The sequence below is a fragment of the Sciurus carolinensis genome, chromosome 13, assembly GCF_902686445.1.
Source record: "Sciurus carolinensis chromosome 13, mSciCar1.2, whole genome shotgun sequence".
Lineage (NCBI taxonomy): Eukaryota > Metazoa > Chordata > Mammalia > Rodentia > Sciuridae > Sciurus > Sciurus carolinensis.
In genome coordinates, this window is record NC_062225.1 from 59,502,276 (window position 1) to 59,528,183 (window position 25,908).

A 25,908-nucleotide genomic window follows, 5' to 3' on the forward strand; every position below is an offset into this window, starting at 1 on the left:
TTAGTCAAATAAAATATGTAAGTGAAAGGAACTAAAAACTACTCTGCAGAAGAAATATAATCATTAGGGACTCTGTAAGTTACACATTTTTAAAATTAAAACAGTTATGTGTCTTGAGATAAAAGATGAATAAAAAGATCATAATTCATTGCCATTGAGGCTTCCTATATATAAAAAAATCTATTGTGCGAGATATTAAAATTCCATAAACAAAGAGTAAATATAAAACAATGGTATTTAAGCTCTAAGAATGAGAAAAACCTTGGAGCAGCACACAGAATTTGTAATAAGTTTCATTTCAATTCCCAAGGAATCTAGGATAGCACATATATACATAGTGCTCAATAAACAACTTTTTCCTTAGCACATGAATGATCAAACTTTGAAGAGCTCAAAAAAATAGTATGAAATTCATCTAAAATACAGCAAATGAAAAGAAAACAGGCATTCATTTTGACATGACAATGACTTGTAAACCCAAAGGATAATAAAAGAATGCCAGACGCCTAAAACAAGTGAAATCTGTCATTACTTATTGAACAAATAAGTTCTAATTATCAAACTGAACAAAGTATAGTTCTAATTACCATTTAAACAAAGAAAATGCAAAATCCTCAACCAAATAATGTGAATGACACACCTCAAAGAGGCAATGCACATCACCCAAACAACATCTGTTTTGTAATGCACAAGTTCAAGTTTCCAGCTTTATGAAACACACTTGCTTGCAATAGTTAGTTCCATGGGTTGGTTTGGACACTGCCTACTGTTGTTTTTGTTTTTTTTTTTTGCGGTGCTGGGGATCAAACCCAGGGCCTATGCTTATACGGTAAGCACTTCACCAGCTGAGCTATCTCCCCAGCCCAACTGAGCTATCTCCCCAGCCCTGTCTACAGTTTTGTTAGAAGCAAAGTACATGCCCTCTTTTCCCTAGTCCTTAGTTTAGTCTACGTGTGGTTTCTCTCACCTCCTTTTTCTTTCTAAAAGTATCAATAGAAAGCAAGTCTCACGCTTTGTAGAGGAAGAAAGTAAGATACACAAAGAAATTCAAACTTGTCTGAAAGTGAAAAAAAAAAAAACATGGTTTGTAATGATACAATTAAGAGCAGGACAGATATTTCAAAAGATTTCATTACTTACTAAGTCGGGATATATACTTGTTTCAGTTTACTCTCAGCTTCTGCTGCTTTTAGACGTTTCTAATTCAAAAGATGGATAAAATATTTTAAACACAATGCCTATTAGTTATTACCAATTCATTGTCCTAAAAAACTCCCAAGAAAATAAAATATCAGAACGTAACTTAAAATTTGCTCATTTTTAAGACAAGCTTTTCCTTCATATGCATATTCTTCAACTGTATTAGCTTATAAGAAAAGTCACTAGATTCTGAGTTACAGAACTATAAGGTTTTTTTTTTTTTTTTTTTTTTTTTTCAGTGCTGGGGATAGAACCCAAGGCCTCACATATAACAGGCAAGCATTTTACCTTTAAGCCACATCCCCAGCCCCAGATATAGATTTTTAAAGTAAAAGCAATTAATGATTCCATTTCCCACTTCTCTATAAGTAAAAAGAATTTCCTTTTATTTTTTAGGTGCTGGGGATTGAACCAAGGTCTTGTGCATGCTAGGCACTCACTCTACCAGTCCCAAAAAGGACTTTTAAAATGAGCCAAATTAGCATGGTGAGATGGTACATGCCTATCATTCCAGTGACTAGGGAGGCTGGAGCAGGAGGATTGCAACATTGAGGCCAGCCTGGACAACATAGCAAGTAAAAAGAATGGGGGATGTGGTTCAATGGTATAGCACCCCTGGGTTCAATCCCCAGTACCAAATAAAAAAAATAAATGAAACATTTTTACTTTCACAAATTGTTTCTACTTTCTTATTTGTTTATCTGGGAGGAAACACATACACACAAGTTCCTAGCTTTTAGAAAAATATTCAAAGATGATTCGTTTCCAAAATCCATCAAAGAGAGACTGTCACTAATCTAAGTAGAATTAAATAAGCCTTTACCCTCAAATGTTGGGAGACATGCAGCAACTTTTTTTTTTTTTGGTACCAAGGATTGAACCCAGTGGCACCTGACCACTGAGCCACATCCCCAGCCCTTTTTATTTTTTTTTATTTTGAGACAGGGTTTTGCTACATTATTAGGGCCTCATGGTTGCTGAGACTAGCTTTGAACTTGGATCCTCCTCCCTCAGCCTACGAGTCACTGGGATTACAGGTGTGTGCCACTGTGCCCAGCAATACGCGGTAACTTTGAAGTCTTGCTGAACTCACTGTAAGACTATACTGAAATCAATTAGTAGCCAAAAGCAGGGAAAGGAATGGAAAGTAAATTAGGTAATAATATCCAGAGAGTGATCAACATAATGATGAATGCAAACAGGGAAGGAAAATAATATACGGTCAATGTCCAAAAATAAGACCAGCTCCACTTTCCCAGTGAGGAGAAAAAAATGTTGAGGGGGCAACTTGAAACTTTTAGAACAGAGTTCAAATTTTGGGGAGTAAATTTATCCATTTTCAACTGTCCTTGATGCCACTATCTCTATCATCTTTAGGGACCCATTCTGATTGGAATGCACAGCCTTCCTGATCACACTGCCTTCATTTCTACCCAAGTTGTTTCAAATAAGTACCTTTGAATTATATATGATGTTGACACTGGAAATTGTTCAACAGGCCACAGACCTGTTCATGACCTCAACAACCCATTGTGGCACTTTTAAAGTGATTCTTAAATGTATTTGTACAGCATCCCAACCTTGCCACTATGTAACCTCCATTTTAGGGGAAAAAATTCTATGATAAATCTTTGTATCTTTATTTACAAGTTCTGACACGTGACTGCAAGAATATAAAACAAACATTTGACTTAGCTTGTTTCAGGAAAATATACTTTCCCCAAAGGTAATATTATTCAAAATAAATAACTGAAAATGTTATATGAATTTAGGACATTTGAGAATGCCTCAAAAATTAAAAATTTCCTACCTTTAAATAATTTTGGATCACTTCTCAGCCTTTTGGCTAAGATCAAATATAAATAATATTGGAGAAAGCTCTCATGTACAGTACTAAAACATCAAACTAGTAAGACTACAATTCAGGTACAAAACTCAGCTGAGATATCCACATAAATGTCACATAAGGAGTTTCAGGAGATCTTTAAAAATATCTCTAATTATAAGGTTGATGGCATCGGTCTCAATCTTCAAGTCTTCATAAAAATAACTTGTTCAAGAGGTTTGTGGTGGTGCCACATCTCTGAAAATTCCCATCGCTATACTCACAAAGACGAAGCACCAGTCACATGCAAGGAAAATAATGCCTTTATAGTGATATCCTGCCCTGTCATCTTTCTAAAATATTTATCATCATGAATGATGAAGTCAAGGAAATACTAAGATGAAAATGTTAAGTATAATAACCTAAAGACATAAAATCATGGAGCTTAAATTAGCTTGGGAAAGATAAAGCAAACAATTGTAAAATTTAAGAGATATTAAAACATAAACAGTCCATTTTCATGCACTCATGGCGGTAGCAATATGAATAAGTTACCTGCTGCACGTATCTGTCAGTAGTTTTCCACATGTAATAATATTCAATGATGCTAGTCAATGACTTCCAAGGGAGCTGAAAAAACATCCAACACAATAATGAAAACAACCTATGGTATAAAATGCTTTTCTTTAAAACCGTTTCTTTAAAGTAATGGAGCAAATATTCATTTGGAAGATTCATTCTAGGAAAAATATTTGAAATTAATTTTAGCAAAAGGTGCCCCACATGTTAATATTCAGCAAAGAAATTCCCAATACAATACATTCCATTTATTGCCTATTTCATTAAAAATTATAAACATTATGACTGACAATATTTCATGACTTACTCAGGACAGATCTCAGGCTACATGTGAAACTATAGAACAACTTTAGAAATAACATTTAAATAGCGTTAGCCTGAGTTACTTTAACTTTAAAAGATGCCAGTTACAACTAAGTATCTTTTGGTCTCTGGTATATTTTCATTCTTTTTAAAACCACTCTATTAAATCAAATAAAGCTAATTCTCTGAAAAAGAACAGAGTTGAGTTTGCCTTCTTATTAGAATAGTAAGCTTGCGGGAGGGATCTAAGATGGCGGACTAGAGGGAGGCTGTGTTCCTTGTTGCTCAATAACTCCGGTTTCAAGCAGAGAATATCTGTTTCTTGGTGAGGCAGTTTTTGCTGCTTATCGATCCCCTGCTGTTTACCCCATTTGTCTGCTGTGATCACCTGCAGTCTGCCAGCATATCAACGCATTTTTTGAGTGCAGATTGCTCACTGTCAGGCGCCTATCATCCGCCATTTGCCTGCCTCTCACCTGTCCATCGCCTGCCTTACTCCTATCCATCACCCAACATACGAGGTTCACCTCCTGATTGTCCGACAACAGTCAGCAAACTGATCGTCGACCGCCAGTGGAGCACCAGCTGCCTGCTGTTGCCTGGAAGTTCACTGTTACAGTACCTGCAGGTTTGATTACACATGGCTGCTGCCATTTTGACATGACAGCCAGGCCCCATAGGACCCCTGGCCAGACTGACTTGAGCCCCATCTCCAGGATCCCTCAGCCTGACCAATTACTCCCTGTCTCCAGGACCCCCAGACCAACTGACTGCGCCTTATCACCGGGACCCCAGACTGACTGATAGCAACCAGCCTCCAGGATCCCACAACCACACCAAACATACCCGACCTCTAGGACCGCTGCCTGACCAACTGCATCCACCTCCAGGACCTCCTGTTGAATACGGCCACACACTGAGCTGCAGCTCCCCATTTGCCAACACATTTTGAAGCCAGAGAGGCCATCATGGATAATCCTGGAAGTCTTAGCTCCGATTTTTAGGTGGGGCAAAACCCATCCTGAGACGCCTGCTGGAGGCTTGAAGCTCATTGTCAGGTACCTCTCTTGCATGAGGCTACTGAACTCTGGGAGGTTTCATTACTATATGACTGTTATACTGTAGATTTTTCTTTTTTCTCCTTATTGAAAAAATTTAAGTTTTTATTTCTTTACTTTTCTTGCTCTTTTCCTTTTGTTTACCTGTTCCCTCAGAGTCTTTTTCTCCCTTTTTTGCATGCTAACATCCAATTTCTTTTGATTATACTCTCACCCTTTCTATTATCTAGAACTTCTGTATATTCTTTTCTTATTCCATTAACAGCCGCATTCTACATCCCTCTGCATCCTCTTTGTCCTCCATTTGAAACTGCAGACCTTATTGCAAATCTGTTTGTTTTACTGAAGATAATATTTGAACTCATTCTGTTTATTTTGACAATTTTGTTACTGTTCTCATAGGGGCTATTTGGTCTAGGATTGCATAGTGTCTGAATTGGGCACTGCTAACACTGATCTCCCCTTAAAGAAAGGATTTTGGAAACCGATAGGGCCACTATAAGCCTATAGGGGGAAATCTGCAATACCCCAGATCTGCACTGCTAGAGGGGAAGATACTTGAACAACATGAAAAAACAAGGGAAGAAAATGATCCAAACAAATCTAGATTCTATATTAATAGAACCCAGTGACAGTATGATAGAAGAAATGTCAGAAAAGGACTTCACATTATACATGATTAAGATGATTCGCGAAGCAAAGGATGAGATAAGAAAGCAAATGCAGGCAATGAATGATAATACCAATAAGCTGAAAGAGCAACTGCAGGAAGCAAAAGATCATTTCAACAAAGAGATAGAGATTCTCAAAAAAAACCAAACAGAAATCCTTGAAATGAAGGAAACAATAAACCAAATAAAAAACTCAGTGGAAAGCATCACCAAAAGACTAGACCACTTGGAAGACAGAACCTCAGACAATGAAGACAAATATTTAATCTTGAAAATAAAGTTGCCCAAATAGAGAAGATGGTAAGAAATCATGAACAGAATCTCCAAGAACTATGGGACATCATGAAAAGACCAAATTTAAGAATTATTGGGACTGAGGAAGGCACAGAGATACAAACCAAAGGAATGAACAACCTATTCAATGAAATAATATCAGAAAATTTCCCAAACCTGAAGAATGAAATGGAAAATCAAATACAAGAGGCTTACAAAACACCAAACGCACAAAATCACAACAGATCCACACCAAGGCACATTATAATGAAAATGCCTAACATTCAAAATAAAGATAGGATTTTGAAGACCGAGAGAGAAAAGCATCAGATTACATACAGGGGGAAACCAATACGGATAGCAGCCAACTTCTCAACCCAAACTCTAAAAGCTAGAAGGGCCTGGAACAACATATTTCAAGCTCTGAAAGAACATGGTTGCCAACCAAGAATCCTATACCCAGCAAAACTAACCTTCGGATTTGAAGATGAAATAAAAGCCTTCCATGATAAACAAAAGTTAAAAGAATTTACAATTAGAAAGCCTGCGCTACAGAATGTTCTCAACAAAATATTCCATGAGGAGGAAATGAAAAACAACAATGGAGGTCAGCAAAGGGAGGAACTACCTTAGAGAAAAACCACTCAAAGGAGAAACCAAGCCAACTTAAAAATCAAAATAATCCAAATGACTGGGAATACAAATCATATTTCAATAATAACCTTGAATGTTAATGGCCTAAACTCATCAATCAAAAGACATAGACTGGCAGAATGGATTAAAATGAAAGACCCAACAATATGCTGCCTGCAAGAGACTCATCTCATAGAAAAAGACATCCACAGACTAAAGGTGAGAGGATGGGAAAAAAACTACCACACACATGAACTCAGTAAAAAAGCGGGGGTTTCCATCCTTATATCAGATAAAGTGGACTTCAAGTCAAAGTTAGTCAGAAGGGATAAAGAAGGACATTTCATACTGCTTAAGGGAACCATAAATCAGGAAGACATAACGATAGTAAATATTTATGCCCCGAACAATGGTGCATCACTGTACATCAAACAAATCCTTCTCAATTTCAGGAATCACACAGACCACAACACAATAATTCTTGGTGACTTTAATGCACCGCTGTCACCACTAGATAGATCTTCCAAACAAATCCAACCAAAGAAACCATAGAACTCAATAACACAATCAATAACCTAGACTTAATAGACATATATAGAATATTCCATCCATCAACGAGCAGATTCTTCTCAGCAGCACATGGAACCTTCTCGAAAATAGACCATATGTTAAGCCACAAAGCAGTCCTTAGGAAATGCAAAAAAGTAGAGATACTGCCTTGTGTTCTATCAGATCATAATGGACTGAGAATAGAAATCAATGACAAAATAAAAAACAGAAATTACTCCAACACCTGGAGACTAAATAATATGCTACTGAATGAAACATGGATAACAAAAAACATCAGGGAGGAGATAAAAAAATTCTTAGAGGTCAATGAGAACGACGATACAACATATCAAAATCTCTGGGACACTATGAAAGCAGTACTAAGAGGAAAATTCATTGCATGAAGCGCATTCCAGAAAAGAATGAAAAGTCAACAACTAAATGACCTAATATTACAGCTCAAAGCCCTAGAAAAAGAACAGAATAATAGCAAAAGTAGTAGAAGACAGGAAATAATTAAAATCAGAGCTGAAATCAATGAAATTGAAACAAAAGAAACAATTCAAAAAATTGACAAAACAAAAAGTTGGTTCTTTGAGAAAGTAAACAAAATAGACAAACCCTTAGCCACACTAACAAAGAGAAGGAGAGAGAAAACTCAAATTACTAAAATTTGTGATGAAAAAGGAAATATCACCACAGACACCACTGAGATACAGAATATAATGAGATGCTACTTTGAAAATCTGTATTCCAACAAAATAGAAACTACCGAAGACATTGACAAATTTCTAGAGACATATGCTCCTCCCGAACTGAACCAGGAAGACACACACAATTTAAACAGAGCAATATCAAGCAATGAAATAGAAGAAGCCATTAAAAATCTACCATCCAAGAAAAGCCCAGGACCAGACAGATTCTCAGCCGAGTTCTACAACACCTTCAAAGAAGAACTCATTCCAATACTTTTCAAAGTATTCCAGGAAATAGAAAAGGAGGGTACCCTACCAAACTCATTCTATGAAACTAATATCACCCTCATACCCAAACCAGGAAAAGACACATCAAGGAAAGAAAATTTTAGACAATATCCTTGATGAATATAGATGCAAAGATCCTTAACAAAATATTGGCAAACTGTATCCAAAAACATATTAAGAAAATTGTGCACCACGATCAAGTGGGGTTCATCCCTGGAATGCAAGGATGACTTAACATCCGTAAATCAATAAACGTAATCCATCATGTCAACAGACTTAAGGATAAGAATCATATGGTTATTTCAATTGACGCAGAAAAAGCGTTCGACCAAATACAACACCCCTTCATGCTCAAAACACTAGAAAAAATAGGGATAGTAGGAACATACCTGAAGATTGTAAAGGCTAGTTATGCTAAGCCCAAGGCCAACATCATTCTTAATGGAGAAAAACTGGAAGCATTCCCTTTAAAAACAGGAACAAGCAGGGATGTCCTCTTTCACCACTTCTATTCAACATTGTCCTCAAAACTCTAGCCAGAGCAATTAGGCAGACCAAAGAAATTAAAGGGATACAAATAGGAAAAGAGGAACTTAAGCTGTCACTATTTGCTGATGACATGATTCTATATTTAGAGGATCCAAAAGCCTCCTCCAGAAAACTTCTAGACCTCATCAATGAATTCAGCAAATCAGCAGGCTATAAAATCAACACACATAAATCCAAAGCATTTGTATACGCAAGCAACGAAACAGTTGAAAGGGAAATGAGGAAAACAACTCCATTTGCAATAGCCTCAAAAAAAATAAAATACTTGGGAATCAATCTAACCAAGAGGTAAAAGATCTTACAATGAAAACTACAAAACGTTGAAGAAAGAAATTGAGGAAGACCTTAGAAGATGGAAAGATCTCCCATGTTCTTGGATAGGCAGAATTAATAATGTCAAAATGGCCATGCTACCAAAAGTACTATACGGATTCAATGCAATTCCAATTAAAATCCCAATGATGTACCTTACAGAAATAGAGCAAGCAATCATGAAATTCATCTGGAAGAATAAGAAACCCAGAATAGCTAAAGCAATCCTTAGCAGGAAGAATGAAACAGGGGGTATCACAATACCAGAACTTCAACTATACTACAAAGCAATAGTAACGAAAATAGCACGGTATTGGTACCAAAATAGACAAGTAGATCAGTGGTACAGAATAGAGGACACGGGCACAAACCCAAATAAATACAATTTTCTCATACTAGACAAAGGGGCCAAAAATATGCAATGGAGAAAAGATAGCCTCTTCAACAAATGGTGCTGAGAAAACTGGAAATCCATATGCAACAGAATGAAACTAAACCCCTATCTCTCACCCTGCACAAAAATCAACTCACAATGAATCAAGGACCTTGAAATCAGACCAGAGACTCTGCATCTTATAGAAGAAAAAGTAGGTCCAAATCTTCAACTTGTTGACTTAGGATCAGACTTCCTTAATAGGACTCCCATAGTACATGAAATAAAAGCAAGAATCAATAACTGGGATAGATTCAAACTAAATAGCTTTCTCTCAGCAAAGGAAACTATCAGCAATGCGAAGAGAGAGCCTACAGAGTGGGAGAAAAATCTTTGCCACTCATACTTCAGATAGAGCACTAATTTCCAGAATATATAAAGAACTCAAAAAACTCTACACCAAGAATACAAATAATCCAATCAACAAATGGGCTAAGGATATGAACAGACACTTCACAGAAGCAGATCTACAAGCAATTAACAAACATATGAAAAAAATGTTCACCATCTTTAGTAATAAGAGAAATGCAAATCAAAACTACACTAAGATTCCATCTCACCCCAATTAGAATGGCGATTATCAAGAATACAAGCAACAACAGGTGTTGGCAAGGATGTGGGGAAAAAGGTACACTCATACATTGCTGGTAGGGTTGCAAATTAGTGCAGCCACTCTGGAAAGCAGTGTGGAGATTCCTTAGAAAACCTGGAATAGACCCACCATTTGACCCAGCTATCCCACTCCTTGGCCTATAACCAAAGGACTTAAAATCAGCATACTATAGAGATACAGCCACATCAATGTTCATAGCTGCTCAATTCACAATAGGTTGGTTGTGGAACCAACCTAGATGTCCTTCAATTGATGAATGGATAAAGAAACTGTGATATATATATACAATGGAATATTACTCAGCTAAAAAGAATAATAAAATTATGGCATTTGCAGGCAAATGGATGAAATTGGAGAATATCATGCTAAGTGAGATAAGTCAATCTCAAAAATCCAAAAGATGAATGATCTCGCTGATAAGCAGATGGATGATGACACATAACAGGGGGTGGGAGGGGAGCAAGAATGGAGGGAGGGACTGTATAGAGGGAAAAGAGGGGTGGGAGGGGTGGGGGGAAGGAAAAAATAACAGAATGAATTAAACCTCATTACCCTATGTGAATGTATGATTACACAAATGGTATGCTGTTACTCCATGTACAAACAGAAACAACATGTATCCCATTTGTTTACAATAAAAATAAATTAAAATTAAAAAAAAAAAAGAATAGTAAGCTTGCCTCAGCTGCTTTTGGTAAATATTCAAAAATAGCCAAATGAAATCTTACTCATGAAACCTACAACCACAGAATATATTTAATGTGTCCCTCTGTAGAAGGGGATCTGTTTGTTATCCAAGATACAAATGAGGGCAGATCAGACTTTCATGATGATATGAACGGCTGATAAAACAATCTTCAATTATGGCAGCAGATTTTACAAGTGTGACTCAGACCTCTGACCTCCACCAAGCTTCCCTATCATCCTGTAAGAATTGGAGAGTTAGAACTACTTCCTGGACTCCACAGCTAGGGGTTTGCTTATGACACACCTAGACAATATCCATGCCATTCCTATAACCTCCCCATTTAACTCACCTGTTGTATCTCAAAAGAAAACAGATGGATTTTAGAGAAAGGAAATTATTTTAAACTTAATTGGGTGGCAACACCAATAGCAGGTACAAATGTGATCTCTTCACAGGATCAATCAGCCCAGCCACTAGTTGTGAACCACAGTTAAAGCAAATAGTTTTATTCTAATTCAATGTGTTCATCTAATGGAGTTGAAAGTGTCTGAAAGATGGTGAAGGAGCCTTAAGCAAGACCTCATAGGATAATTATGGTACAGTCCCCTAAACTTTTTAAGCAAGTGCAGAGTTCTTATTGTCTATTCTTCTTAGAAACAGGCCTTAATATTAATTTACCTAGGAACCAAGTGACCAGGAAAGGAAGCCAAGTAACCATGTAAACAGCTACATCGACTCTATTTTATCCAGTCCTCTATGACCTGACTGGCTGTACCCAGCACCACACTCTTCTATCAAGGAGAAGTGGTAAGTCACAAAGGCTACCACACTGGAGGACCCCTGTATGTCTACTCCTGATGGAATCCCTCCTTCAACCCTTACCTATGGCTTCACTGAAGTTCTCTGTGACACATCCATTAAAAGGGGGAAAATCTGAATGTGGCAGATGGCTTTGTGTGATAAACTGGCACTAGCAGAATTACACTACAGCATTTCAGCCCCAGGCAGTAGTGGCCTTGAAGGAGAACCTTTTGGAGGGCAGAGTGTTAAGGTGAACATCTGGTTTACTACTTTGAGAGGAAGGAGAGACAGCGTCTTTCAATTATAATATAAAAAAAACTGAAAAGAAGCAGCATAGCATTCTTAGGGTAGATATGTGGCATTGACTGACAAGAGTCAGGTGAAATAAGAACCAAGCAAGACTGGTGGTAAGGGCAGCAGATGCTGAAGGGAGGTTTCTCCAGTAATGGTGCCACTGCAATGTTAGGCTGCACTCTTTGTTCTGCTGCTTCTAGCTGGGAAGCATCTAAACCTGGATTACTGGCCCTCTGGGAGGTTCTGTGCCTTTGAACACAAAGTAATACATTTCATTCTGCTAAACTAGCTCAGTCAAATGGATTCTTTTGTCTCCACAATTATGGCTTACTCAGTACCTTTTCAACTTCCATTTAGTTCACTTTCCTATACTGCAAAGGCTAGAAAGCCAAACATGTAGTTTGTAAGAGCCCCTTGTGGTTTATTTCTGTTAACTGGACGTATAAGACCCAAATTCAGAATGGAACTAAGCAGGGGTCACAAGGGTGGTACAACAAGCACCAATTTTGATGGAGCAGAGCCGGGAGGCACAATGGTTCTTAGAGCCAACAACTCTGAGGCAGGTTCTCTGTGGCACAGGAACACTGTGTGTGTGTGGTGGCCAGGTACCTGGGGGGTTAGGGGGGATATCCTTCAGCATTCCAGGGCCTATATTAAGCATAGGTGAGATTGTGGTTGTTCAGATCACCACCTATTCTCCACTGCCCAAAACAGTACAAATGGCCGAATACACAACGTATAACATGGCAACCAAGACCAAATGGATGAGACTGACAGCAATTTATCAGTGACATGTATTTACAGCCCCGGGAGGAAAGAACACAGCACACCATGCGGACTTACACAGGAATTGCACTTGAGAGTACAGCGAAGCAGTAGGAGCTATGGAAGGCTCAGTACTAGCAAAAGGATAAGGTGTTCCTGATTACTGAAGAAGGTTTCTGTATTGAACTTGTCAACAACTCTGCAAGCTGGCAGGATAATGAAACCCATCAGGTTGAGGGCTGGGGTTGTGGGGGTGCTAGGGGAACTAGCCAGTAGGGAGACTTTCCTGCTGCATGGGGGTTGGGGGAACATTTGGCAAAGGCAGGAGAATTCAAGTTAGGCTTTGGAGGCTCAAAGTTATTAAGGTGGCACATGGAATTTTAGGCCTTCTATGTACTGGTGTGCGCACTGAAGATGACTAGAACAATGAAACCCAAACCTGGAACCACTCAGTGACTAGACAGGCTCAACCCTCCACACTGATGGCCTGAACAGAAAAAAGACATGCTCATTTCAGAGAATAAACACTATCGAACTTAGTTCCTGTTATTGTTAATACAAGATAGTCTACATCTAATAAAAAATACTGGACATAAGAAACACTAGAGAATACATGTCTCATTATAAAGAATAAAATACTCAGCAGACAAACCTGGACCCAAAGATGGCCCCAAATGTTGAAAACTGTCAAATAGAAACTTTAACTATAATTAACATACTGTTTGTTTTTTTGTGGAAGTGTGAGGGCGCATTAGGGATCAACCAGGCCTTGTGCATGTTAAGCACAGGCTTACCACTAAGCTACACCCATAGCCTCTACAATTATTATATTGAAGGAACTAATTGAAAGGATGGATACCATGTATCAACAGATTGGGAATTTCAACAGAGATCAAAAGCATAAGAGAGAAACTATGAAAGTCAGGAAGAAAAACATGCTATCATACTAGAAGAATTCCATTAATAAGTTTATCAGTATACTGGACACAGTAAGAATGAGTGTATCAAAAGATTATATAAACTAAAATAGAAGCAGAAAAATCGATAAAAATAAAAGAACACATGAACTGGTGGACACTATTAAACAATCTACTAATGTGTAACTGGAGTTCCACAAGGAAAGTAAATGAAAAATATTCAAAAAGAAAATGACTAAGAATAATCTAAAATAAGGAAAAAAACAAATGACAGTTGTAGGTAGCTCAAGAACTACAACTATTACCAAAATAAAAACCAAAACAAAAACCTCTTTGGAGGCATATTATAAAAGTAAACTATTAAAAATCAAAAGTAACAAGAAAATATTGATGAAGAAAAAGAAACATTATACAATACGAACTTTTCATCAGAAACTGTACCACCAGACAAAGGGACATCTTCAGAGTATTAAAAGAGAAAAAGAAATAATTCTAAAAGAATGAAATATCTTTCTAAAGGGGACAAGAAAAAGTTAATCAAACAAAGGTGCATTGTTAACTAAACCTATACTACCAATAACTGTTTATACTGGAAGAAAACTTTCAAATAAATTATATAAACTTCAACTTTAAGAAGATACTTGAAGGAAATGCAGTAAAGCCCAAAGCAATGTGAAAGCAGGAAGACAGAAGCAGAAATCAATAAAACAGAAATAAAGAAAAAAAAATCAAATAAACTAAAAGCCGGTTCTTTGCAAAGTTCAATAAAATTGATAAAAACTCCTAGTCAAACTGATCACAAAAGAAGGGTGGGAGGAGGGGGAGGGAGAGAGACACAAGTTATGAGTATCAGGAATGAACTGTGATGGGCTGACAGATCTGACTCCATGAGAATGTATAGGCCAGACTCTAAGGGAAATGACTAAATAGATTCCATTTTGCTCTGAGACTCCATGTTATGTAGGAAATAAGCTTCTCCCATGGGAACACCCTGCCTCTGTGCCCATCATCAGTTATTTAGTGTGACATGTTTAACAATACAGAATGACAATTCCTATGTAAAGAAAAACTTTTCTCTTTTGATTCCTATTGCTCCTAAACAACGTACCATGTGAAAGGTGATTGTGTGGATGTTAGTAACCATTCTTTAGTTTGTACCTAGGTAAGGGTCATTTTGACCCACTTCTCCCTCTGTTGATGATCTCATGATGTTAGTTTGTAATTTTGAATCATAGCAACAGACACTTATGATTGATGTGATTTTTGGTATAAGAACCCCTACGACCCTGTGGTCAGGGCTGTTCTCCCAATAGCCACTTTTTGGGAGACAGTCAGCCGGCCAGCTTAATAAAGACTCTCAAATTTGGACTTCTCAGTGGTGATGGGTCTGTTCTTAAGTTGTGCCCCATAACAGAACAAGTAGATATAACTATAGATCTAGCCTACAGACCTTTAAAGGATAATTTGAGAGGGGCTGAGGATGTTGCTCAGTGACAGAATACTTATTAGTATGCATGAAGCCCTGGATTCAACACCCAGTACACCAAGAAGGAAAGAAAAAGTAATCCACCATATCGAGAAACAAAAAAGAAGAAAATCCTACCTATAATCACAGCTTATTCATAAATCACATCTTACAAAATTCAACATCCTTTCATGATAACAACTCAGAAAAGCAGGGTGTGATGGTGCACACCTGGAATTCCAGCTCCTTAGGAGGTAACACAGGAGAATCGAATGTTTGAAGACAGCCTAAGCAATTCAGTGAAATTTTATCCCATTAAAAAAGAAAAAGAAACCTCAGAAAACTAGTATAGAAGGGAGTTTCCTCAACTCATTACAAAGCATATATAGGCAAAAAACACACCTACTGCTGATTTCACAGCTAAGAGAAAGTATGAATAATTTCTCCCACAATTAGGAATGGGGAAATGAAAGGTGCTCTTACTATATTTTTTTCAACATTGTACCAGAGATTCTAGCAAGTACCAAAGCACAGGATAAAGAAGTAATAGTCATACAGATTGGAAATAAAAAACAAGACTGTCTTTATTTGCACAAATCTGTTTATGTAGAAAGTCTTAAAGGATTCATCAAAAATCTACTTAATTACGGCATGAGATTAATAAGGCTAAAGAAAATGTGACAAAAAACACAAATTCAATATATAAAGAATTCTCAAAATCAACAATAAGATAGGGTTGGGGAGATAGCTCAGTTGGTAGAGTGCTCGCCTCACAAGCACTAAGGCCCTGAGTTCAAACCCCAGCACCGCAAAAAAAAAAAAAAAAAAAAAAAAAAAAAGCAATAAGATAACCAAAGTGGGAAAAATTAACATGAACAAACATTTCACATCAAACACTTATGATGCCAATGAATGCATGTAAATGCTCAATATCATTAGTGTTTATGAAAATGCAAATTAAAACACAATGACCTCAGCACCACAAAAAGCAAAACAAAATAGGGTCTAGGGATGTAGCATGTGTGAGGCTCTGGGTTCAATCCCCAGCACCATAACAAAACAAAACAAAACACACACCACAATGAGAAGTTATGGCAGAGTTATTAGAATGGCTTTATTTGGTGCTAACAAGTACTAGTGAGGATGCAAAGCAACTAAAATCGTTACATTTTGCTAATTGGAATGCAAAATGGTACAGTCCTACTGAAAATATCTGTCAATCAGGGTTTAATCAAAGAAGCAGGACCAAAAAGATGGATTTACCTTATTTACTTATTTTTTAATCTTTATTTTTAATAAAGGATTTGTTATAATGATTTAGCCTCATGCAATTACAGAAGCTCATTTAACTGCCTCTGCAAGGTGTTGTCTTTGCACCTGAAGCTCTGCCTTGGAGTATACAGGGTAAGCAGTTGGGAGAAGATGGTGCAAAGCCGGGGAGAGGAAGAAAAAGTTGAAACCCAGAAGCATGAGCTGGAGCCCAGACAACCAGAAAGAACCCTGTCAGTAACCACTGCCTTTGAACCTGCAAAAGCCAAAGGTCTTTCTTCATGGAGCTAGAAAGCAAGAAAGGCTTGGAGGACCCTAGGGAAGACGAAGTGACTGCAGTTCTAGCATTGCCTCATGCCAACAATGTGAGCCAGATCCACCACAGCATGTATGAGCTATAAACACTGCCGCGGTCTCAGATCTGCTCTCTAACCCCGCAAGAGAATCTCCCCATGATCATCTTAACAAGAAACAATGGGAAAGGAATTCTGCTAAATATAATTCAGCTTAGCTGCACTGATATATTTCTTTTTCTTTCTTTTTTCTTTTTTTTTTTTTTTTTTTTGGTAATGGTGACCCCAGGGGTGCTTAACCACAGAGCTACATCCCAGCTCATTTTTATTTTTTATTTTGAGACAGGGTCTTGCTAAGTTGCTTAGGGCCTCACTAAATTGCTGAGGCTGGCTTTGAATTTGCACCTCTTACCTCAGCCTCCTGAGCTGCTCGGATTATAGGAGTACACCACTGTGCCCGCAAGACCACATTAAATTTCTGTTGCATGTTTAGTGCCTACCCACATGCCTGGTATTCATTACACAGGTGTTCAATAAACATCTGAACTGAACTGAGTTCAGAGCAAACACTAGACCATAAAATTACAGTGCACACCCAGCACTGGGAAAAGTAATTTCTTCCCTTTATAGCATTTCTCATCGTCTCCTTTATCAGACCTATAGGTTTTGTCTTTAGGAGATTTTGTTCTTGAAATTTCTATGTAGTGATGTGGCTCTATTATATCAATGACTGGTATATTACTAACACTGCACTGTTGTTATTCTGACTATCTGAAGCTAAATACCACCAATGCATTTTAAGTTCTCAGCTGCACATGCTACAAATTTAAATCATGGTATTATAACAATTTGGGTACGAGTGAGGCTTTTCCAATGACACAAACAGATCCATTAATTGTGTTTGGAATTTAAAATATCAACCCATATATATAAGTAATAATTTTGCTTCAGTATAGTTCAGGAGAGACGCAACAACAAAAGGCAAAATATTGGCTCACGTCAAATATGTGATAGTCTATAAAGATTCTATTTTCATTATTTAAAATACAAGAGGCTTTCACAGAAAGCTATTTATGAAACTCTGAAATAAGAATCTCCCTCATTTCAGAGATTTAATTACAGACAATAAGTCCATAAATACAAAGACCAAAGGAAATACATAATAGAGCAGACAAGATTATGAAGCATGTAAAATGTAAAGCAAAGAGAACAGATTTTACATGTCCTCAGCACACACACACAAATGGTAATTCAGTATGAAAGTAGATGAGCTAGTTTTGGGGGTCCCAAGGTGGGTGGGTGCTGTACTGGGAATCAAACCCAGGGTCTTGCATATGCTAGGCAGATACTCTTATCACTGAGCTACATCCCCAGCCCTTGGATGTGTTAATTTAAATGAAGCCATCACTTTACAATGAATGTATATCAAATAATCATATTATACACCTGGAATGTACACAATTTTTAAATTTCTCAACTGCACCTTAATAAAGCTGAAAAAAGATTGGCCATGGTGGTGCATGCCTATAATCTCAGCAACTCAGGAGACTGAGCCAAAGAGGATGGGCAAGCTCAAGGCAGGCCTTGGAAACTCAGCAAGACTGTCTCAAAATTAGAAATAAAAACGGTGGGGGATGTACAGCAGTAGTAGAGTACCCCAGGGTTCAATCGCCAGGACCAAAAAAAAAAAGGCTTTAAAAAAAGAAACACTTTTTAAAAAAACAATAGATCCTGTATATCATTAAGAAGAGCAAAAGATTGAAAACCATACAGTGAATTCTGCTACTTTGCTTGGTGGAGGTCATTTCTACATTAAAAGTCTATATAAAACTCAGGATCAACTATTATCAAGACAATCAGAAAATACAGAAGAATTAAAGAGCAGGAAGCCTAAACACAAAGATCAGAGATGTTTACCACAAATAGCCAGAACTGTCCATATTTTAACCTGGAACTCAAAGTTATAGGAGGTAAACTCGTGCACCAAGGTTTACACCAAGAACTCAGTGACTCCTGCCACTGGATCTTACTCACGATTACTGCCCAGAACAAACGTCAGTTACTCCCTTTATAAGACTAGCCTTCGCTCTATTTTGAGCAAATAAAAATTACTATGTGGGGGTTGGGTGCAATACCTCAGTGGTACAGTGCATGCTTAGCATGTTTGAGGTCCTGGGTTCAATCCCCAACACTAAAAACAAAAACTTGCTTATATCAAAGGCTTGCTAAATGAATACCAAATTTCTTGAACCAGACAAAATATTCCCATTCTGACATTTTATTTTATTCACAATTTTCTACTTACAAAGTCTTGACGTATATCATTGAAGTCCTTGCCATATTTTTCTAGTGCCTCTTCAAATAAGCTAGCTTCAGAGGCCGACCATTCTTCCATTTCATCTCTGCATAAAACAGGTCCTCCAAGTGGTACTAAGACACTAATTGCACTGCTCAAATCATAGCTGTGTCTATACAATGTATCCATAGCATGAAACTAGAGGAAAGAAACAAAACAGACAGGAAATGTCAACTAGATATGCACACATCCTAGATTATGTAGGAATAAAAACACTAAAATGCATGATAATGCTTAATACAATATACTAAGGCAATATCTATTTTTAACAACAGAATTAAACAGTTAAAACACCAGGTTACTGAATAATTTTTCAAAATATCATTTGCTGCTTGGAAAGAATGTTGACTCACCTTTTAAAGATGTGCATTTTTTAAAGTGCATTTATTTGTTATGGCATGAAGATCCAGGATACTCAAGGTATTAAATTGGGAACCCAGAGAATTTCCTCACCCTTTTGGTTCAAAATGCTAAAATTGCTTCAATTATACTGTGTAAGATTGGTATGGCCTTTCTTTTTTTCTTTTTAAATATTTGTTTAGTTGTTGATGGGCCTTTATTTTTATTTACTTATATGTGGTGCTGAGAATCAAACCCAGTGCCTCACAGATGCTATGCAAGTGCTCTACCACTGAGACACAACCTCAGCCCCTAGCCTTTCTTGACCAGGGTAAAACAGACTATTCATCAAAGAGTGGGAAAAAACATGCTCAGGTTGGATTTAGAGAGCAATGTACTAAAAGCAAGAGGTGGAAAGCAGTAGAATAAAGCATAATGGTTAAGACAAAACAAAATCACATGTTCATGTTAAATGGACAGAACAAAACTACAAATCCATAATATGGTGTTATGGTTTGGATCTGAAATGTTCTCTCAAAAGCCATGTGCTAAGAGGTCTGTATGCCAATTTGTGGTGCTGCTGGGAGGTGATGCAGCCTTTAGGAGATGGGGTCTAGTTGGAAGAAGTCAGTCACTGGGGGCACTCAGTTGAATTTTATATTCTGTCCCTGGCTCTGTGTTCCCTCCCTCTTTCTTCTTCCACCTGCCATGAAGTGAGTAGCTTTGCTCCTCTACATCCTTCTGCCATGATGCTCTGCCTTACCACAGGCCTAAAAACACTGGAGACAGCTGCCCGTGGATGCAAACCTCTTAAAACCATAAGCCAAAATAAATCTTTCCTCCTTTAAGTTACTTCCCCAGGTAGTCTGGGGGCAGTGATGAAAAGCTGATTTGTATTCAAATGGTAAACTGGTTAAGATTTTGAAGACCACAAACAGATGACCAGGCTTGCTTAGAACAGCTAGGCTGGTGTATATATTTCAAGGAAAAGTGATTTGAAAGGAGAAATGTCAGATCAGGACATACAATCAGATTTTGTAAAAGTACCTTGTCTAGTTTACTTAAAAAAGCATTTCTTTCCAATTAGTGCAATGAACAAACTCAGTTCCAGAACTTCAAATTTTGAGAAAAACCTTTGATGGTTTTTCTACTACATAAAAAGAGATTCTTTCACATAACATGTACAAATGCTCTGCTGTGTATCAAAATCTGCACAAATGGAGATAGTTTCACTTCTACATAACAATAAGTCTCTGAAAATTTGCTTTTTAAGTGATTCCTAACTATATTGTAAGGGGTTTTATTAAGTTCCCTACTGGTACAAGAGCATGACGTAAACTCAAATATCAACTGTTATCTATTGAGAGAGAATTTTAGCAAATGTGCATTAAAACATTAATCAAGACACTGAATGAGGATATAAACATGAATTGTTGACAGAACTAAAGGCAGACATGTGCAGAACAGTAATTAACTGCTGTAACAAGGATTGACATCTCACTAAAAATATATCATGGATCCCACAAAATAATAGCCAAGAAGAGATTTCATTATCAATGTCCTAGTTGTAATTACAGCTAAGGACACTAATCATGTGTAGTTTTTTTGTTGTGATGTAGTTGTCATAACCATAAATAAAAAGTTCCAAGTGAACTTTTCTCACCTTTCAGCAGCATGGGATGCAAAAATGTTAGAAATGACCTATATTCCTTCATTTGTGTTCTGCAAATTTCAGAATCAACTAAACTCTGTTTTTCTAGCTGATTTCATTAAATTGACTGCTTATATATAGTATGTCATCTCTGAAACTTAATGTTTCTGAATAGCTAACTGTGATGCTAAAATTCTTCAAGAGATAAAAAGTAATTTTTATAATTAACAGGTGCTCTGAAACCAAAAGTCACAGAATAAAATGTTTGTCTCAGCTGCTATTACATCAACCACTGAAACCTACAAAGCCCACATTTAAACCACAGCCCAGACAAAAGTGCAGTACCCATCAGTATGGGTAAAAAGTAAGTCTTGTGGAATTCCTAGGGGACTGTTCTATTGAAACCAATGATCATGTTTAACTCTAGAAGTCCCTATTAACCTAGTCTTTCTGATGTACACAGAATTTCCTTTTGAATGGACTTTTATACTGCCTAATTCTACTCTTAAAAGCTTTAAGTAAAACACGAATATAGTATCTACAACAAAAGACATGATATTCAGTAAAGCAAATAAAGCTAAATCAAGGAAAGAGATGATAAAAAAAGACTTGGTAGTCTGACATACAGCCAATGACTTTTGGTTCATCACAAAGATAGTAAGTTTGAAGACTCAGATAAGTTTGAGATAAGAACAATTAATAGATGGTGAGCAAAGTCAGGATACTGATGGGGAGGCACATGAAGGAAAACTTTAGGGATACTGGTATATCCACTTGGGTGGTAGATACATAAATGTATCACATACGTAAAAATTTATAAGCTGTGCAACAAAGTGTAGGACACTCTAAACACACTACTGTATATAGGTCTCCTATGGAACTGCCTCAGTGTAAAATATGAAAAAGAATTTTAAAACTAAGCATTAAAAAAATCCTAAAAATCTTCCCTCCAGAAAATTTGCAAAGATACCATTTTTTTCAATCAAGAGACATAATACACATTGCAAGATCCATTCAAATCTAAATTTTAAAAATCATAACCCAGCACAAGCTGTTCTCTCTGCCAAAAAGCAGTGAAGGTGTTGTCACATTTCATCTCATTCATAACAGATGGAGATGACAAATAGAAGTATTTTAGGAGAGAGACTGACAAGGAAATCTTGGCAGAATTCTCATCTTTTGTTCATTAAGCAGAATCATGCTATGATAAATTGGATTGTTGTTCAGCAAATATTCATCCCGTCCCTGGACCTCCATAACAGACTATTCTTCCACTCCATCCATGCGGGGCTTGGCCATGTGACTTGTTCAGCCAGTAGAATGTTAAAATACATGATGGAACAGAGCCTTAACATGGATTTGTGCATTTGGCCTTGCCTTCTTGTGCTACTGGTTTTTGTCCCCATGGGAGGAGAGATACATGGAACAGATCTGAACCCAACATGCAGTTTGGCACCTACATCAGCCCATTCTGTTCACCAAAATCCTAGACAATCTGCTGGTGAGTTTGTGAGAAATTAACTATGGAACTGCCTCAGTTTAAGAATGATTCATCATTGCCCAAGGTCACTTCATGGAATAGTCTGGACTTAATGATGCTGGGGTTGAAGGCTTGGATGAGAGGCAACTCCCAGCACAGCCCATGGAGTCCAGCAGCGTCTGTCATTCAGACTGCATCACAGCATTTTCCCCCACTCTCCAATCTCCTCCATCCCTTCTCTTCCATAGGTGTTGATCCAAAAGAGCTTGCTAATAAGTTTTTAAAAATATTTCTTTAGGTGTTGACAGGCCTTATTTTATTCATTTATTTATATGTGGTGCTGAGAATCAAACCCAGTGCCTCATATATGCCGGGCAAGTGCTCTACCACTGAGCCACAATCCCAGCCCAAATTTTTTGAATGAAGATCAGGGAAGCCAACCTGTTACATGCAGCTGATTAGTTTATTTGATTTGTTCAGGAACAATTTTAGTTAAACTTTAAATTGATAACTCCAGCACAAGATGGGTATGGTGGTACCACCTATAGTACCAGCTACTCAGGAGGCTGAGGCAGGAGATTAAGCCCTGAAGTTTGAGGCTAGCCTAGGCAAAACCTAAGATCCTATCTCAAAACAAACAAATAAAAATAAAGCTATAACTCCAGCACAAATTACAACATTCAAAACTTGTACCAAGGTAATGGGGGGATATAGCTCAGTGGTGGAGCACTTGCCTAGTATGAGTAAGGATCTAGTGTCAATCTCCTGCACAGCAAAAAACAAACAACAACAAAAAAAACCCAATCATGTCTATTTTAAAATTACTGAACATAAAGTTTTTTCCAAGCAGAAGGTGAAATGGAAACTTTAGTGAGTAAACCTCAAACTATGATCAAGGCAAAAAAATTTATATACAAAAAACATTCATTCCAATTTTTGCTTCAAAAGGAATAAATTATTGGGAGAATCATATTGCAGGCCCTAAAATAAACTGTAATACGTTAGAAGGATTGGGACCACAAACCACCCCCAAGGCAATTAACAAGCTTCTGAACCCAGGTTAGGTTATATCAGCGGCAGAGCATTAGGTCTGAGGTCCTAGGCTCAATCCCCAGCCAACTTCCACAAAAGTTTATGACCTCATTTCCTTCAAAATTAACTCACAGTTCAAATACAAAATTATAAAGTATATTAGGAGTTACAAGTAAATTAACAATGAAAATATTCCTTATCAAAATACATGAGTTAAAGGGATATTTACAATCTTAAAAATGTTTATAATGGACAAGAAGACAAATGAAAATTAATTGGCTTACAAGTAGTCATAAGAAATTGAAGGGCTGGGGCTGTAGCTCAGAGGCAGAGCACTTGCCTAGCATGTATGAGGCTCTGGGTTCAATCCTTAGAACCACATAAAAATAAACAAATTAATTAAAGGCCTTCTGTCCATCTACAACTTTCAAAAAAATTTAAAAAAAAAAAATTGGGGAAAGAGTTCTACAGTATACCTAAAAGGAAAGTACATGAAAAGAAACAATAAAGAGTGAAAACAAATTAAGTAGGAAACATACAATAAAGAAAATAAAACTAGTATCTCATTCTTTTAGACAACTAATAAAAAAGAAACTTCTGGCAAAACTATCAAGAAAAGAAATGGGAAATGATACACATAAAATGCCATGGTCACAAAAGACAGAGGAACTGTTCAAGACTGGAGACTATAGAGAAATGACAAGTAAATGTCCTATTATTTGCAAGAGCTTGGACTAGAAAAAAATTTCTTTTTCTTTTGCTCTAAAGGACATTATTGGGACAATTATCAAACCTGAATAAAGCCTCAAATTAGATAATACTATTATAACAATGGTAACTTCATCTGTGACAATTATGTTAATAGAAATATTTTCTTTTTTAGGAAATATTCCCTCAAATATTTAGTAGTAAAGGGACACTTATTTTGAAATTTGTTCTAAAACTGTTCAGAAATAATAATATTATTATTAAAAATAATATTATAAGTGATATTATTATTATTAAAAATAATAATACAGTGTTAAAGTTTATGGGAGGCCTAGACTCCTACACAAACCAAACCAGAATGGAGTCATTTCTGCGAAGTGCCTCTGAATTAAAGATTCACAGCAACCAATCAGAAGAGGTGCGGTTGACCTGAGCCAGCACAGTAAGGCAGTCCCCTCTTTTTTACCTCTATAAAAAGCATGACCTTGAAATGACCAATCTGCTCCTTATTCCCTGTCTGGTTTTCTTCATTCCTTTTCTGTAAATCAAACCTCTTCTGCTCAGTTTATGGAACACTCATTCTGTTTTATAGAAGGTGCTGTCTGAGTCTAAAGAGTAAGTAAAAACCAACTAGAGCTTTACACTTGTTATAATTTTGTCTTTTTTGTCTCTTGACAATAGAGGAAAAGGATGATAAGGCAAATGTAACAACTGGGGAATCTAGTTGAAGGAAACATAGCAAATCTTTGTGTTATTTTTGTATTATTTCAAAATACAAAGATAAATTGGTGGCGGGGGAGTTACAGGGGATCGAACTCAGGGGCACTTGGCCACTGAGTCACATCCCCAGTACTATTTTGTATTTTGTTTAGAGACAGGGTCTCACTGAGTCACTTAGTTTTTGCTGAGGCTGGCTTTGAACTCGTGACTGTCCTGCCTTAGCCTCCTGAGCCACTGGGATTACAGGCATGCACCTCTGTGCTGGGCTCAAAGATAAATTTTAAGAAATTAAAATCACAAGCTGCCATTAACTGACATTTGTAAATCCAAATTTCTTTACCAATAACCTTAGATACGGTTGTTGGTACAATTTTCATTATATTTTCCCCAAGTTCAAATCTACAGTGACTTTCTGAGGTTTCCTCTATAAGCACTGAATTTATGGGAGAAAAAGTAAAGTAAAAGCCAATGTTTACCCCCACAAAGATATTTGTTTACACTTAAATTTAGGAAAAACATGAACAAACGACCATAAAAAAGAAACAATTTGGTTGGGGTTGTGGCTCAGATGTACAGTGCTTGCCTAGTACTTGTGAGGCACTGGGTTCTAATCTCAGGCACGACATAAAAATAAAATAAAGATTAAAAAAAAAAAAGAAACAATTCTCCTAGGGCAGTGCGCAGGGCCTCCATGCTTGTCTGTAATAGATAACCAGAGAAAAAGAAGTGTCCCAATACTGAATATTCTTGCCCTCGTGACGTGTTTAGCAGGAAAAAAATTTTCGTATTTCACATTTCTGACTGAAGTGGACATCCATTAATACTAATTCTAATTTATAGTTTGGAAACATGAATAGTTATACATCAATAGTTATACATCATAAGTTATACATCATAAGTTAATAGACTTGAGTTTTTAAAAGTTTTTAAAAGTTATAGAAATTCTCATTTTATCAATTTTTATGTTCACTTTGAAGGCTAGATTTCTAAGTTGATATTTAAAATGTTAATCAAAAGATTAATATATTTTGCTGTGGCTTCTCTACTATCCTCAAATTCCCAGTACCCGCAAGGTCCTAAAGGAAATGTGTGCTTTGAACAGGATTACAAATAAAGGGAATGAAGTGCATGATTAATAGCGTTTCTACA

At 36.9% G+C, this 25,908-nt stretch overlaps 1 protein-coding gene across 10 annotated transcripts in view; it reads right to left on the reverse strand.

The window, feature by feature from the left end:
- The window catches only part of Mta3 (metastasis associated 1 family member 3), a 204,531-nt gene that overhangs the window by 38,839 nt on the left and 139,784 nt on the right, over positions 1-25,908 (reverse strand). For all 10 annotated transcript variants that reach the window (XR_007104631.1, XM_047522396.1, XM_047522400.1 and 7 more), the window contains exons 9-11: positions 18,779-18,967; positions 3,581-3,655; positions 1,141-1,199 (exon numbers count right to left, since the gene is read on the reverse strand). Coding sequence is in view for 9 of the 10 variants with exons in the window: in XM_047522396.1 (XP_047378352.1) it covers positions 1,141-1,199; positions 3,581-3,655; positions 18,779-18,967 (323 nt within the window). In the remaining variant the exon portion in view is untranslated. The remainder of the gene's footprint in view (positions 1-1,140; positions 1,200-3,580; positions 3,656-18,778; positions 18,968-25,908) is intronic.